General features: G+C 44.3%; 1 protein-coding gene across 1 annotated transcript; it reads right to left on the bottom strand.

Moving 5' to 3' along the window:
• Positions 1-6,015: 6,015 nt before the first annotated feature.
• On the bottom strand, positions 6,016-15,323 carry LOC109459403 (lysozyme g-like protein 1). The gene is made up of 6 exons (XM_019753806.3): positions 15,298-15,323; positions 11,309-11,373; positions 9,302-9,406; positions 8,202-8,392; positions 6,519-6,651; positions 6,016-6,325 (listed from the first exon to the last, which is right to left on the bottom strand). The coding sequence occupies exons 2-6, from the start codon at positions 11,349-11,351 to the stop codon at positions 6,207-6,209; spliced, it is 591 nt and encodes a 196-aa protein (XP_019609365.3). The 5' UTR covers positions 11,352-11,373; positions 15,298-15,323; the 3' UTR covers positions 6,016-6,206.
• Positions 15,324-15,747: the final 424 nt, after the last annotated feature.

Here is a 15,747-nt window from a genome sequence, read left to right as displayed (position 1 = left end):
GTGACATCCCATCAACTGTTCTGTTAGTTAGAAGCAAGTCACAGTTCCCACGCACAGTCAAGGGGAGGGAATTACGTAAGAGCATGACCACCAGGAGGAGGGCATCTTAGCATCTATCAATCATGTTCTAGGCATCAGACAAATAGCAGAAGCCAGGAGTTCTGGTTGAAAAGTCTTATTTCACAGAGAAAACCCTAGACTCTCAAGAGAATGTTCAACCTTTTTCAAATTTCACACCAATAGGAATGCTACTTGACTGAAGTTAAAAACATTTTTTTCTAAGCTTAGCGCTTTCTTTAGGTAATCAGATGGTGCATTTTTAAGAGCCGTCCCATAACCAATCACCAATATGTCAGTGCTATCTCCTAAGTCTCCTTCACACTCACATGTCCTTTCTAGTCCCTCTGCCGTTCTGTGGTCTAACAGCCTCCTCACCCATCTTCATGCCTCCAGGCTTGTGTCTCTGCTGTCTGCCCTTCCCACGGCTACAGGAATGACTTTTTCAACTTGCAAACGGATCATATCCTAGGCGGAAAGTCCTTCAATGACTATCTTTTACCTGTGTGATAGGTTCTTGGGTCCTTGGCATATCCTAAAGGGCTGGTTCATAATCTGGCTCCTGGCCAACTGTCCACTGCCATCTGCCAAAATTCCCTCTGTTTTTGTAACCCAGGCTCCAGCAACATGCACTTGCCTCCAAGAAGCACGTACCTTTTCAAGCTACTATGCCTTTGTTTCTATTTTAAGGCTAATATTTCTTACAATTAACCCTATTATTTCCTGGTAAACTCCTGTTCATTCTTCATATTTTACCTAAAATGTCATTCCATGGCGGTCAAGAGCCAGACTTCCAGGTAAAGATGGTGGATCGAACACATGGCATATAATTTTCCTCCTTCCAAAACTCCACCATGGGGCATGCCATTTTGTGTGATGTAATTCATAATCTCTACAAAAAAATTTCTGGGGTCCCAATGAAAGCTTGTGCTTTATTTTTTTAAATAATTTTTTAGTTTTCAATTACAGTTGGCATACAATATTATTACTTTGGGGGTACAACATATTGATTAAACATTTATATAACTTAAAAAGTGATCACCCCAATAAATCTAGTACCCACCTGACCATACATAATTATCACAATATTATTGACTATGTTCCTTATGCTACTCCCTACATTCCCATGACCACTTTGGAACTGCCAGTTTGTATTTCTTAATCCTTTCCCCTTTTTACCCAGTCCCCCAACCCCCTCCCATCTGGCAACCATCAAAATGTTCTGTATATCTATGAGTTTGTGTTTTGTTTGTTCATTTATTTTGTTCTTTAGATTCCACATATAAATGAAATCATATGGCATCTGTCTTTCTCAGTCTGATTTACTCCACTCAGCACAATACCCTCTAGATCCATCCATGTTATTGTAGATGGCAAGATCTCATTTGAAAAGGTTGTACTTAAAAAAACAAAACACAAAACAACTTTGATGTGATTAAGACTTACTCTGAGACACCAGTTCCCTACACAGCCAGCTGTCAGCAGAAAGTTTAGGGATCATTAAATAAATATTCTTTCTTTTTTATATTGTTAAGAAATTTAAAATCTCCATAAAATATCAAAAGGAAAGAAATCAGTTTCCTAATTGAATAAGCATGAACCAGAGTACCATAGGCATGGTTGATCATCTACAAAGAGATTATAAAGACAGAAAGAAAATCTATCCTATTTCTACAGCCAGGAAGTTACAATCCTTTTCTATGAGGTAAGACAACTAAATTCGCAAACTCACCCTAGAAAAAGTGCTATGTACCTCACTTCTGAATATCACTACGCTCATCTTCGAAGTACTTCCCTTGGGAAGCTATGCACTGATGCCAGCGCCTAGTCCACCCTTCAAAGCAATTTTGTGTGGCGAGCCAGCCGCCACAAGTCGATCAGAACCTAAATGGGGGAGTGGGAATGAAATAAAAGACACACAAATGATGATGCGATCGATCGGTCTCCAGTGATGCTGAAGCGCCGAGTTTATTCTTCTTCACCAATATATGCAGTTTGAGTACGTGCAACTTAACAAAGAAAGTATGCATTACCTTAGCAAATGTAAATTTTTTAACTTTTACATAGAGGATACAAAAATCACTGAAACTCCCAAAAGTAATTATCCTATCAATTACCCTGATAGCCATCAGTCTTCTGTGTCCCGGAACTGGCCGCTCCCACATTCCTCAGTAGCTTGTAAGCACCCCCCAGGTGCAGGCAGAGACAATGCCTCAGGGGAGGAAACAGGTTAAGCATAAATCGGGCCATTCTGTTAAGGCTCAGAGTTACCTGTAACCATGGCTCCCCACAATTTTGGAACTCTTTTTCTGGAATGGCCATCAGAGCTGTTATCATATTACCCTTGATGTCCTGAATGTCATCAAAATATCTTCCTTTCAATATTTCTTTTATCGTCGGGTAAAGAAAGAAGTCATTGGGGGCCAGATCAGGTGAGTAGGGAGAGTGTTCCAGTACAGTTATTTGTTTACTGGCTCAAAACTCCCTCACAGACAGTGCCATGTGAGCTGGTACATTGTCATGATGCAAAACCCATGAATTGGTGAAAAGTTCAAGTCGTTTTCGTCCAACTTTTCCACACCACCTTTTCAGCACTTCCAAATAGTAAATTTAGTTAACTGTCCAGTTGGTAAAAATTCATAATGAATAATCCCTCTGATATAAAAAAAGATTAGCAACATCGTTACAACTTAATTTTTGCGAACTTAATTGTCAGATTTTGTGTGTGTAGGTATATGTATATTATGTATATCCCTTCATATATGTTCTTCATTGGGTGGGACCATCCTGCCCAGTGCAAATTGCAAAATGTTTAGCATCCTTTGCCCCACCACAAAATACTAGTAATGGCTAACCCCACTCTCCATCCCCCACCACAAGCACTGTGGCAATAACAAAAGGAAGAGTGAGGAGGAGGGAGAGAGAAAAGAAAACTGCCCTCACACATTTTCAAATACCTCCTGGAACGGATGATGCCGAGCTTGGTGACCACCTCTTCTGGACTTGCCCAGGACTTTCCCCTTTAACTTTCTGGGTTCCAGCATTGAAAGTTCCGAGTCCCAGAAAACCCATCAGCTCTAGGCAAACCGGGATGGTTGGTCACCCTAACCCCTAACACACACAGTCATGTACAATAATTATGTACAGGTGGCACTTGGGGAAAATTTTTAAAGATTGGCTTTAAAAATGGAAGAAATCTGGGTGTGGATACTGGTTAGGTCCCTTAACCAGTTCTGTGACTAAGCAAGGGTTTTACCAGCTCTTGTCTGTTCAGTGAATAAAAATCATGCATCTGGACTGGTGTGAGAATTCAGCTCTGAATAAACGCCCTTACCTCTTGTGTGAACTCAGGCCTCAGGTCTTCACCAAAGCGCCCACGCCAATTTGTATTTATCTCTTCTTTAGAAAAATTAGCTTATCGTGTCCCAAGTGTCACTATATCTGGACCCCAACTAGAAAAGGAGCATTTGTGAGCAAGGACTGTGGCTTTGCCCTTCCTAATACAGTGGGTTTCAGGTAGGAGGTTGTGGGGGCAGAGCCCCAGAAAGTAGTTTACAGGCTCTCGGCCTCACGTGGAGGGGTGCTGGCTCGGGCAGTAGATGGCCGTCAGCTGTGGCTGATTGGCCGTCAGCTGTAGCCAATTAGCCAATTAGCCGCTAATATAACTGCTGCGGCTACGGAGGAGAGTAGAAGAGAGGGAGAGAAGAGAGAGAAAGAAGGGGGCTAGCAAGAAGATGGTGGCTGGGCTGGCAAGCGTGGATGGCGGTTTGCGGACAGTGTGGATCCAGCCTCCAGTGAGAGTATAGTGCCGACAGAGAGAATATAGTGGTATGACTCCCCCATCTATGGCTCCGTGGGTGTTCCTTTTTGGCCTCACCATATCCTGCGTTCTTGTGTGGGGAGCGGGAGCAGAGACCCCGCCGGACGCCCTGCACGACAAATGGCGCAGTGAGCAGGGTCTCCCGCATAACAAATGGCGCAGCGAGCAGGGTCTCCCGCATGACAGAGGTGCTCAATAAGGATTGGTTAATAGCTGTTTAATTAATACTCTTGTATTTTACCAACCTCTAAATCAGTTGTACGTTCACCACAGCTCTCGTTGTGAAATCACGGTATTCCTCGCCTTCCTTGGCTGGATGTTTTCTCAGGATGGGAGTCACCACCAGCACAGACATAAGTGACCCCCACTTATTAGGCATACATGCTCACAGTGGGAGCTGCATGAGGCTGCCCTAGGGGTGTGATTTCAGGAGGATATTATTCACCCCAGTGTTTCCCCCGTGGGCTCCTAACTAGTGCCTCACAGTCTGAAGTGTGTTCATGAGGTCTTCTCAGTCATGTTCTCCCTGGTGGGAACCTCTCAACTGGATTCAGCCTTGAGAGTAGGTCTTGGAAGGCAGAGGCTGGGAAGACCAAGAAGGGAGTGGCCCTGGAGAAGGTCAAGGGCATCAATGGCTATGAGCAATGGTTATTTCACTGGCCCCTGACACAGAAGGTGACCTCTTTATATTGTCTCCTGGTGTAGGCCCTGTGTCTGTACCTTGTGCACATGTGAAGTTGGCTGCTATGAGGTCAGACAATTTAATTCGCGAACTCATCCTAGGAAAAGTGCTACATACTTCATTGCTGAATATCACTACGGTCACCTTCGAAGTATGCACTTGAGAAGCTATGCACCGACGCCAGTGCCTAGTCCACCCTTCAAAGCAATTTTGGAACTCTTTTTCTGGAATGGCCATCAGAACTGTCATATTACCCTTGATGTCCTGAATGTCATCAAAGTATTTTCCTTTCAATATTTGCTTTATTTTTGGGTAAAGAAAGAAGTCATTGGGGGCCAGATCAGGTGAGTAGGGAGGGTGTTCCAATACAGTTATTTGTTTACTGGCTAAAAACTCCCTCACAGACAGTGCTGTGTGAGCTGGTGCATTGTTGTGATGCAAGAGCCATGAATTGCTGGTGAAAAGTTCAGGTCGTCTAACGTTTTTACGCAGCCTTTTCAGCACTTCCAAATAGTAAAATTGGTTAACTGTTTGTCCAGTTGGTACAAATTCATAGTGAATGATCCCTCTGATATCAAAACAGGTTAGCAAATCATTGCAACAGCTTTGCAAACTTAATTGTCAGACTTCATATCCCCAACTAAATTTTATGATTTAACGGTTCCTGAGGGCAGAGACTCAGACATACCAATGAGCACATACTACTTGTTGCAAAATAATTCTGCTTGAAATTTTGAAATGATGACAATTGTTCTGGAACGGCATACTGTCGAGTATTGATATGCTGCAGTTGATAGAATGGGACTTTAATTACTTTTATAGACTATAACCCCTAAAATTGAATAATTTACCAGTACAGGACATGGTCAGTGTCCTTGAGGGCTGCTTCAACTGATGAATCACTGTCCCATGGCCTGGCTCTGTTAGTGACGTAAGTGCCCCAAACAAGAGAATAGTTTTGCTGAGTTGAAGGAGGTGGGATGTAGAAGGGAAAGGAGAAAAACTTGGATGACAGACACTGACCTAGGGTTAAGATAGTGCTATGAGGTTAACAAGGGCCTCTCCTGAAAATATTCCAAAACCCAGCAGGTGGGGTTGGCCACCCTCTAACACTTTTCCTCATAAACGTTTTCAATTAAATTTGAGACTATTTAAAAAAAATTTTTTTTAATCAATAATCAAGAAATCAGTGATAGACTTGCCAGGTAAAATACCATATGCCCAGTTAAATTTGAATTTCACATAAACAACCAATACTTTTTTAGTAAAAATGTGTTTCAAATATTGCATGGGACATATACTAAAAAATTACTTGTTATTTATGTGGAATTCAAATGTGACTGAGCTTTCTGTGTTTTTAATTCACTAAATCTGGCAATGCTAGTCAATAAGATGTAGGATTCATTTCATGGAAATCCACATGCTAGCCTACCTCCTTGGAAATAACTTTACAGAGACACAGCCCTTACTTTATATATACACGCACCAGACCACAAAATGCAGGGAATAATTCTTCCTTTAATATGATTCATGTTATTTGGACGACCCTCAGGTCAAACTCATATTCGCAGTGATCAGAAGCTAGTTTTATCTGTGAAGCAGTTGAGGCCTCATGTGTGATAATAACCTTGGGCCTGATCTGCAGTGTTAGAAGCCATGTCTCTTGAAGTATTTGGCTCGAGCGAGGACATCATTGCAGAAGTCACAACTCAGGTCCTGGCTGCTTCTGACATAGCCAGGACCGCCACCGTACGCACAGAGTCCACCTGGAATTTGTGAGACAGGTTAACGCTGACCCCACAGCCCCTCCTGGCTTCAGGGTGCTCACCATTTAACTTAGATTGTCTTTCCTCATGCCTGTTGGGGAGCAACTGAGGTTTGGGGGCATCTGGCACAATGTATTACACTTGTCCCTATCCTTCCATGCTGTGAGACCACCCACCCATGGGTCACACCTACCTCTCAGGTGCTGGTCGGGTGTCCAGGTTGGAAACCTCCTCTGGATATCTTTGATTCTAAGAGTCAGGACCTCCGTCATCTGGGAAAGCTGGGACTCAGTAATCCAGGATGTGGGGGCGTGATGGCCAGAGTCCTAGAGGGAGGGAGGCAGAGGAAAAGCCAGGTGGGAGGATGGCGTGGCTGCATAGGCTCAGAGATGCTTTCGCATTTCCCTTGTCTTTCTCTCCTCCTCTTTTGGAGAACCCATGGCACCTTCAATCTCCCTGGGGACAAATAGTAAAGCTACAAGGTTCGGGCAAAGGAAGGGACGAGCAGATATTGCACTATTGCCTCAGTGTAATGGTGAGAGGCAGAGTTGAAAGCCAAGGTTAACAGTAAGGGCTCCGGTCCAATGCCGTCCTTCAACACTGCACCCACAAACCCTCCAAACAGGTCAAAAAGGGGGAGTTTCTATCTGTCCTTGTAATTCTCTCCTTCCAGATAATCTGAATGTCTAAAGGTACCTCTAACTTTTCTTCTACACCTTCTGCTATCATTCCATGTGGGTTCCACCATATTTAGGAGAAATATCTGACTGCAGAATTCTTTCTTCATCTTCAAAGGAGGTGGACTCGTCCTTTTCCCAAGAACAAGATTTTACAAAGGAGGCAGAGCAGGGTGACGGAAATGATGCCGGCTCTAACGTCACCAAAATTGTCCTTGGTCCCAGTTCTGCATTTTCCAGCTGTCGTGTGACTTTGCAGCAAGGACTCTCTCCTTATAAATTCACTTCCTCATTTGTAAAGGATGGATTACATGCCTTCCCCCAACCCCCTTTCATCAGTTTATTGGATGGGTCCCCAAATCAAAATAAGATAAAGCATTTGAAAGTATTTATAAATTGTAAAGTGTCATACAAAGTACAAATGGGAAGCCAATTTAAAGATCACTGAAGAAAACCTTTCCTAAAAGCTTAGAAAAAAAGGCTAATACAGGTTTCTCATCAACTATGACAATATGATAGAAAAAAAAAAATGTGTGGTCTCATTGTTACCTCTGCCATCACCAATTCCCCTAATGCAGAGTTAATTTGACAGTGGAGTTAATTAATGATCAGTTCCCTGGAAGTCTCTATCAGACAACATAGGAAACCAGGCAGAATTCATGCAAAAATAAAACTTGACCTTCCGCACTAAGAGTTGTGTAGAAAGAAGACAAGGAAAAATGAATTCAGTATTTGCTGAGAACCTAGCCGATGCCAAGTGTTTTGTCACATTGTTTCATTGAATCTTCATAACAGTTCTAGGAGGATGGCGTTTTGTAGGTGAGGAAACAGGCCCAGGGAGAGTATATGGTTTATGCATGGTCATGCGGTTATAAGATAGCAGTAAGGATCCAACCTGGGACCTTTTTCCTGCACAGCCTTACTGGAAATCCAGAATAGACAACTAACGAAGATATTCTGAAGACACAGTATAATAACTGACTTCGAAAAGGAATTGTGTGGCTCAGAATGAAGCAGAAATGGAGCTGCTGATCTCTCGCAGGAGGAGCCGTGGCTGCCACAGCTTCGGGGAGCCCCTTTCACTCTGTTCTATGGGGCTGTGTCCCAGGGTTGCCATCCACACAACAAATGTGAAGGCATCCCTTTAGAGATGGGCCATGCAGCGCTGCGGCCGCATGTCCTGGCTTGTGGCGCATTACCTGCACAACCCTGATTCCGTCGCCCACGTTGCCCATATTGATCACGTTGCCACTAGGATACTCCCTGGACACAACACCAGCAATCACTGCAGGATCCATGCAGTACTTTTGGCCAACGGTATATATCACGGGTTGATACCTCACTAGGTATGGCATGTCTATTTCAGCCATCCTTTCAGAAGCACGCACTCCTAAAGCAAACACAGAAAGAAGGATGAGGCTTGGTGTGACATATGCTGAAATAGGAGCTCAAGAGGAGAGAAAATACACTCCAAGGATATGGGCAGCGGTTGAGGACTGAGAAGCCCACGTTTGGGTAGGAAGCCCGTACTGGCCATTCCTAGACGTGAGATTGTGATTCCCCGTTTTGAGCTTGAGTTGGCATCCTCTGTGGCCACCAGTGCCCCTCCGCTGGGGCAGCTCAGACCCTCCCAGGAAAATTCTGTGGGCACAGGCACCATTGGCTCCATCCTAAGCACCCCAGTAAAATGCACCTGTCCATCAGCACATGATGTGAAGGAAAAATTCTCCGAAGCCCTGCAAGAAGTCCTTGGAGAGTATCCCTGACAGGTAGGCTCACTCTTGTCCACATTTCCACTCTACAGTGACACCCAGAAGTCATGTGCGCTTAAATCGTTATGAAATAACAAGACTGCTGGGCAAAATGAAAACCACTCCTAATTTACCTGGCTAGCCCACCCACCTTCTAATCACTTTTATGGTTTCAAATGCACTCTCATCCACATTATTGACCAGAGTTTACAAGAACACTGTAAATTAAGTACTATTATCCCCCTCCAGCGGAGGCTCAGGGGAGCTAAAGGACCTGAAGAAGAAGAGCCAGCACGCAGGCAAGGTCTTTGGACTCCGTATCCAGTGCTCTTTCCACCAGTCGGTAGCGTGGGGCTGTGGGAAACAGTGGGAACCCAAAGGGAATGTTGAGAGGATGAAAACTTGTGGGGAATGACTGGGAGACGGAGGTGTAGAGTCTCAGGGGAAGGGACAAAATCCTGTTGGAGCCACCCTTGCCTAAACGAGTCACCTTCTGAGAGAAAGGAAAAGGACAAGGAGGGCAAGATGGACAGTGAGATTATAGCTACCACAGTAGTTCAGGCCTCGGCGTCTTCCAATCCCACAGGATGCCCCGGGCGTGTCGAGGGTTCGGATGTTTCCATAGCACCCCCAGTTGCCGCTTTCACATGAGTCTACAAATTGAGAAAATTTCAAGCTGAGGCACTGAACTAGAATAGTCCTGTGAACTAGAATCGTGATCGTCCTTCTGTTCATGAACGAGGTGACATAACAAACACCACTGTACTGAAAGCAACAAGAACAAGAACGGCACTCGGCAACGGAAACCCTTTTGAAATGTGCAGTCTAGGGACTAAGACATGATCACAGAACCAGCTCGATACTGAATTCTCGCCTCGGGTCCTGCGGATACGATGAACGGTTGGAGCAGCTCTACTTGCCAAGCTCTGGGGCCGTCCAGTGCTGCTGAGTGGGTGTCTCGGAGTCAAATCAGAGACGGCGTGTTCCCTGTAAGCTAGTCCTCATCTTCCATCTCCTGTGAACTCTTAGCCCTTCCTCCTCCGATCCCCCTAACTCGTTGGTCTGGTGGGATGTTTGTGTTTTGCTCTGGGGAAGCACGTATGAAGCCTGGGCCTCCTTGGGGTCTCAGGCACTGCTCGTAAACTGTGACGTGGAGCTGCCTTCCTGTGCTTGCTTGTCCACATCTAGGGGTGACTAAGACCCCAAAGAGGGGGAGGGCACATGGGCTCTGTCTTCCTACGTCTTCCCTTTGTCTCTGCCCTTCCTTCCCTCTCCCTTTAACTGCCACTGCCATTGCCATCACTGAAGGGGAGGAGAGGGTTACACACTGGTGGGATTCCACAAAGACCACTAAAAAAGACAAGGAGATTGTCCGAGTATTTATCATTCACACCCAAAGGAGTGTGCAGGAGCCAGTGAGGAGATAACTACAGGTGGCAGGAAATTGCCCCTGGAGAGAATCACCTCACCACTGTAAGCCCGAAAGCAGATTATGTCATCAAATCTTAACGACTTGCGTGTCTTTGGAAGTGTGTCCACTGCTTATCATCATAGGTACTGTGTGTTTATGTAAATGTATTTTCAAGTTCTCTTACTAAGAGTTTCATGGGGTTGACATCTGAAAATACTAGTATTTCAGAGTACACACTTCTACTTTAAAAACTTTTGATGAGTGATCTAAGAGAAATGAGCAAACGACTTGATCTTTTAAGAGTATACTAAAAATTAAACGAGCCAGCGTGTCCTTTTATATTGTTTAATGAGTATACTTTATTTTTATAATTGGTGACAAATACCTTTAATAGTGGCTGTTCGTGTCACTCATTGCTCCCTGCCTAGCCTCTCCCTACCTACATTACATGCGCCTCAAATTTCCTTACATTCCCAAAATTCCTTTTAGGAATTTTTACATATTTGTTGAATAAATGGGTCGATAAATAAATGAACATAAGACTGACCCCATCTGAGAAATTTTTAAAAGTTAGAATCAGGAAAAAAATCGCTTCTCTTGAGGAACTATGTTTCCTCCTTTTCTCTATCAAAAAACATGTGCTTTTCCTTTTCTGCCCCAGCTGTGAGGAAGCTTACGACCAAATCTGAAATTCAAGCATTGTAACTATGTTAGTCTCCTGTCTAGCTTACTCACAACTCCTCAGTCCCCTCAATGCTGGTTTTCTACTGAATGACAGTTGTATTACATACGGTAAGCCCCCTCAATCCTTCTATGGAAATCTATGGTCTATGAATAAATACAATAAATACTTTTGGTGAAAGAGTTTTTATAGAGGAACAACAAGCAGTTATCAATGGTCTATGTTTAAATCCTGGCCTCAAGCAATGCTGTTTTAAGCCCACCCCACACTCTGGAGAAAGCCCAGCTTCTTTTGTGGGGCAGCCAGGAGGCTGCTTGTCAGTGGCTGTTTCTAACTCCAGGACTTGTTGAACAGTTTGGGGGGCAGGGGGAATCACATTTTCCACTGCAGTTTTACATATCAGGAGTACCATTATGTTGTCCCCATCTCCAAGGGCATTTGGGAAAAACGAAACACACTCACCAGTAAGGGCAAGGAGACCCACCAGCAGCCACAGCACAGACATCTCGATGGTCTCACTACAGGTCCTAAAATGATTTTCAAATAGAAATTAGCTCACAGATGTGAAAATATCAATCGTCATCATAACAACATGTAATGTCTCTCTGGACAGGTGTGTTGGGGGGGGAGACAAGTTTCCCCAGGGCTGACCTAAAAAAATTGATGGTTTGAATCATAATGAAAAAACAAAAAGTAGGACATGTGCTCCATCTATCCTTTCAATTAGCTTAAAATGGTGAGACTCCTGCTTGGCCCACAGGGATTCTAATTATTTCAAGAATTTGACTCTCGACACTGAGAAACACAGAGACCTTGACTTCAGATCCTGAAAAGCAAGTTTTTGATGTACGTGCCTTACCCCAATCACCTCTTCATTATCAAAAGATAATAAGAAAAGGAGAATTTTCTATTTGTTTCTCTTAATTGGGGTTCTTTTTCCTTTGGGTTAGAGGAAAGGTTACACTTTTCTCGGTGCCTCAGACATATTCTTTGCTTTGGTTGTTGGAAGGAGTTAGTAGACGTTGCCTGTGGATCTAAGCCCCCAACCTGGGAAACTCAGACCCCGTGGCCACCTTGAGCCATGATTCACATCCTGGGAGTAACAAACCTGGGCCAGAGCCCTGGGAGGGTGTGTGTGTGTGTGCGCGCGTGCGGGGTGGAGAGACAGGCTACTTCCACCAGCAAAATCAAATCCCCGTGAAGTCAGGTCATGAGCAGGGTTCCAGGACTGACCTCAGAAGGTGCTTGCTAGATGGGAGAACTGACAATTGGTCATTATCAAGCACTCGCTTTCACACTTGCTCTGATGTGCTTTCTCTCTTTCTCATCACAACCATTTCTCTAATGACCATCCATGTGTCCAAAGAACCCTGATTCCCCCATTAGATATCAAATAAATACACAAATGCCACCCAGCATAGTTTGCAGTTGACCCCAAGGAATGCTGGAGAAGGCCACCTGCTCCCAAAGCCTCCACCTCCCAACAGCCCCTCCCACTGCAGGATGTTCCCATGACTTCCTTTGGTCGGCTGAGCCTGGCTACCTATCATTTTGAATTATTACTATCATTATAAGTAGGAGTGTACATATAAATATGGCATTCAGCATTTTCATAATGCTTTCTCATCTCTCTTGTTTTAAGGTTATTCTTATGGGTGGTTCCCTCCAAACACCCAGGCAGAGATTATGTCTCAAGGTGAAGGAAAGTTTGTGAGGTGGATACTAGACTTGTCAGGGGGACCACTTTGTAAGTTATATAAATATCTAACCACCACACTGTATACCTGAAATCAATATAATATTGAATGTCAACTGTAACTGAAAAAAAATTTTTTTTAAAGTCAAGGGAGATGTAGTAAGGAAGTCATTTGACTTAAATCTTCCTACACCGAGGGGTGATGTGCCCCTCAGCTCCGTGTGCCATCTTGTTTTTCTCCCCTACAACATTGAGATGGTCTACTTGATTTCCCTTAGTGGAGCAGAAAATGTCACGCTAAGTCCCAACACCAGAAAGTTACAGGAACTTGGAATTTCAGCTGGTTTTGCAGAAACTCTCAGATTCAATCACCCAACAGGAATCATGCATTTAGGATGCAGCACGGTATGAGAGAGGACACTCAGTCCCAGGAAAAAGAATGAAAAGCCACTTAGGTGTGGAAGAAGCTCATAGAAAGTTCATCTTTACAGAGGTGTCTCCCTGGCTTTATGGAAAGAACCCAGCAGAAAAAAAGCACGGCCTGCATCCAGACGCTAAACCCAGGGCATTTTACTCTTTTTTGATGCTTTTCTCAGGAGCAAAAAAATTTTCCTCTGGAAACCCAAGTAGAAATGCTTAGCTTTAATTGCAACATGAAAGCTACTTCATTCTCTACACATAACTAAATATCTGTCGAGCAAGCCCTTAAATGAAAAGAGTCTAAGTAAACACACAATTACTTAGAAACCCAGAGTTCCTTTCTGGCATTTCTTCCCCTGATTACACCAGGCCAGAGCAAGAAGCAGCAATGAACATAGACACTGCATGTTGATACAAGCCAAGCTCCGTGACCCAACTTTACAGGTGCCTGGAAGTACCCAGGTTTAGAAGAGCTTGTCTGGGCCCTGCTGGTGTGTGCTCAGGGAGGGGCCATGGGTTGACTAACCAGACAGGACTCCTCGGTCAACACCCCTGTGGCCTCCAGCACTTAATGTCTGGCCAAGACAATGCAGGTCGTGATGCCCAGCTCAGTGTGTGTAGTGACATCGGTCCTCTCCCTTCTCGGAGAGCAAAACAGAGACAAACAGCATGTGGTGTCAACAAGCTGGAGCGGTGGGGGCCACCAGGCACCCTGAGCCTCCCTTGGGGATAATGCACGCTCCTGGTGGCCTCTACCCACCCTCCCTCCATCATGGACTTTGCAATTCCCAAAGCATCACTTAGGTTTGCAAGGCACAATGGCCCATTTCTTCCTCCTTTAAACACTTGTTGTGGAAAAAGTGGAAATAAAGGTCTTGGGTCTTTGTAGTGTCCCCTTCATAGAACTCTCATTCCTTTTCCATGAAAGCTCGCCCAGATCTTTGCCATAAACCTTGATCCATAGCCACCTCCGTCCTCAGGGCCCTTTATCCCTCCTGGGAAATGTGTTGTATTGACAGCCTGAAGGGCCTAGAGATGAGGGAGGCCCTGTCCCATGTAGCCCCCCATTTGAACCTGGAAGAACTAAGAAGTGCTCTACACATCTGCCTTAGGCATGGTCTCTTGTTCCGTGTTGTATTGTCACCCTGGTTTTGTCACCACCTCGTCTCTACCTCTGCTGGCTCCCTGTGGGCTGACAAGCCTTTCCCTCACATCTGAGTCATATACCTTCCCATGGTCCCATCCTTCCCTTCCTTCCTCACACAGGTGGCAGCCCCTAGCCCCTTGCCTTGCAGGTGGCTGTGTACCAACATGCCTAATAAAATAACAGCAATGACAGTCACAAATATAAAATGTTTCTGCCACTAGGAGCATGTATCCTTGAGACAAATCTAACAAAATATAAGGCTCCCTATAAACTCAGTTTTTGCAGAGTTGCATTTTCACATGTCTGTGAAAATATGTATTTACTGAATTTGGATTGTGAGCAAACAGCCCCGAAGAACTCAGGTTTGATTGCTTCTCTGCATACTCCACAGGCAAATCCTTTCTTTGCTGAGAGACCTGGAAGGGAATCCCTTCTCTCTGTGCCTGCTTTCCTCACTTCGCCTGTTTGGAATTCCCAGAGCTGAGAACTCCAAAAAGGTGCCTCTCCTGGTGTTGAGGTCTGTCCCAGGAATATCCCAGCTGGACAAACATCAAGTCAGAGACCTGGGCCTCTTGTTACATCCAAGACTTTCAAAGCTTGTCTATCCTTTCACTCTGTCGAGCTTAAGCTGTTAGACATGTTGGCCTCAGTTCTTTCCCAGCTTCCAGAAAAAACAGGACTTTGTTATAGAGCCATCACTTAAAGTTCATGTGGTTAATATAACCTTGGCAGGAGTGTGAGAGTGGAGGAGATTATCATTTGGCAAAATACAAACACCACCGTCCTTCCTCCTTTGGCTTTGAATGAACAAAACAGACACCCTATGTGGCCCGTTACAGCTTCCGTTAAAGGCACACACATTTCTGTTCTCTCATTCTTTGTTTTGCAAATGCTCGCAAACCCAAAAGCAGCTTTATACGTACTTGCATTATAAGAAATCGAAAAAGAAGAAAGAAATCTAAAGTTTTATAAGTATTATAATGAACAGAAAAAAATTATTCTATCATGTACATAATTTTTAGAACTTGGGTTTTCCTTGCCAGGTCCTTTAGTTTCCTCTGACTCCAGATTTGCTTGTTTACTCAGCAGCAAACACACCATCATTATCAATCGATCACCATAGGCTGGATTTTTATCCTAAAGAAGCCTGAGCGTAAGTTCTACAACTCAACTCGGTTTTACACTCACCTGTCTTCACTTAGCTCTTGTCCTTAGAGGCAGGCAGCCCATCAGCGCTTTATATACCGTCCCTGCCCTGCTTCCTCTTTTTGAAAGTGTTGACTTCATCCTATTATGAAAGCAATGTGTGGCTAAGTCTTACAAATTATAGTAATGATCATAATAATTACAAGTACTTTGAACTTCTATGAGGCCTTTTATTCAAAACTGTCCTGGCATTTTGCAAACATTAACCAATTAATTTCTTACCACACCTCAGAGGTTAGATCCTAATTATAGGTTCACTTTGACACTTTCAGGTCCGACACATTTTATTTGTACTGGTTTCTGGAATGGGGTTAGGTAAAGAAAGGAGGGAGGGAGGGAAGGGGGAAGAAGGAAGGAAGAAAGGGAGAGAGGGAGGGGGAAGGAAAGAGGGAAGGAGAATGGAGGGAGGGAGAGAATGGAGGAGAGAAGGAG

Source organism: Rhinolophus sinicus, chromosome 2, assembly GCF_057876585.1.
Source record: "Rhinolophus sinicus isolate RSI-liver-muscle chromosome 2, RSI-T2T, whole genome shotgun sequence".
Classification (NCBI taxonomy): Eukaryota; Metazoa; Chordata; class Mammalia; order Chiroptera; family Rhinolophidae; genus Rhinolophus; species Rhinolophus sinicus.
This window is presented reverse-complemented; position numbering and strand designations above follow the sequence as displayed.

What these genes read in the sequence shown, in the direction of transcription:
- LOC109459403 (XM_019753806.3), bottom strand. Translation starts at nt 11,351, where the DNA reads ATGTCTGTGCTGTGGCTGCTGGTGGGTCTCCTTGCCCTTACTG. An exon ending in CCGAGGCCTGAACTACTGTG is followed by an intron (nt 8,393 to 9,301) that starts GTAGCTATAATC and finishes TGTTTGCTTTAG; the next exon opens with GAGTGCGTGCTTCTGAAAGG. An exon ending in ACGGAATCAGGGTTGTGCAG is followed by an intron (nt 6,652 to 8,201) that starts GTAATGCGCCAC and finishes CCCTCCCTCTAG; the next exon opens with GACTCTGGCCATCACGCCCC.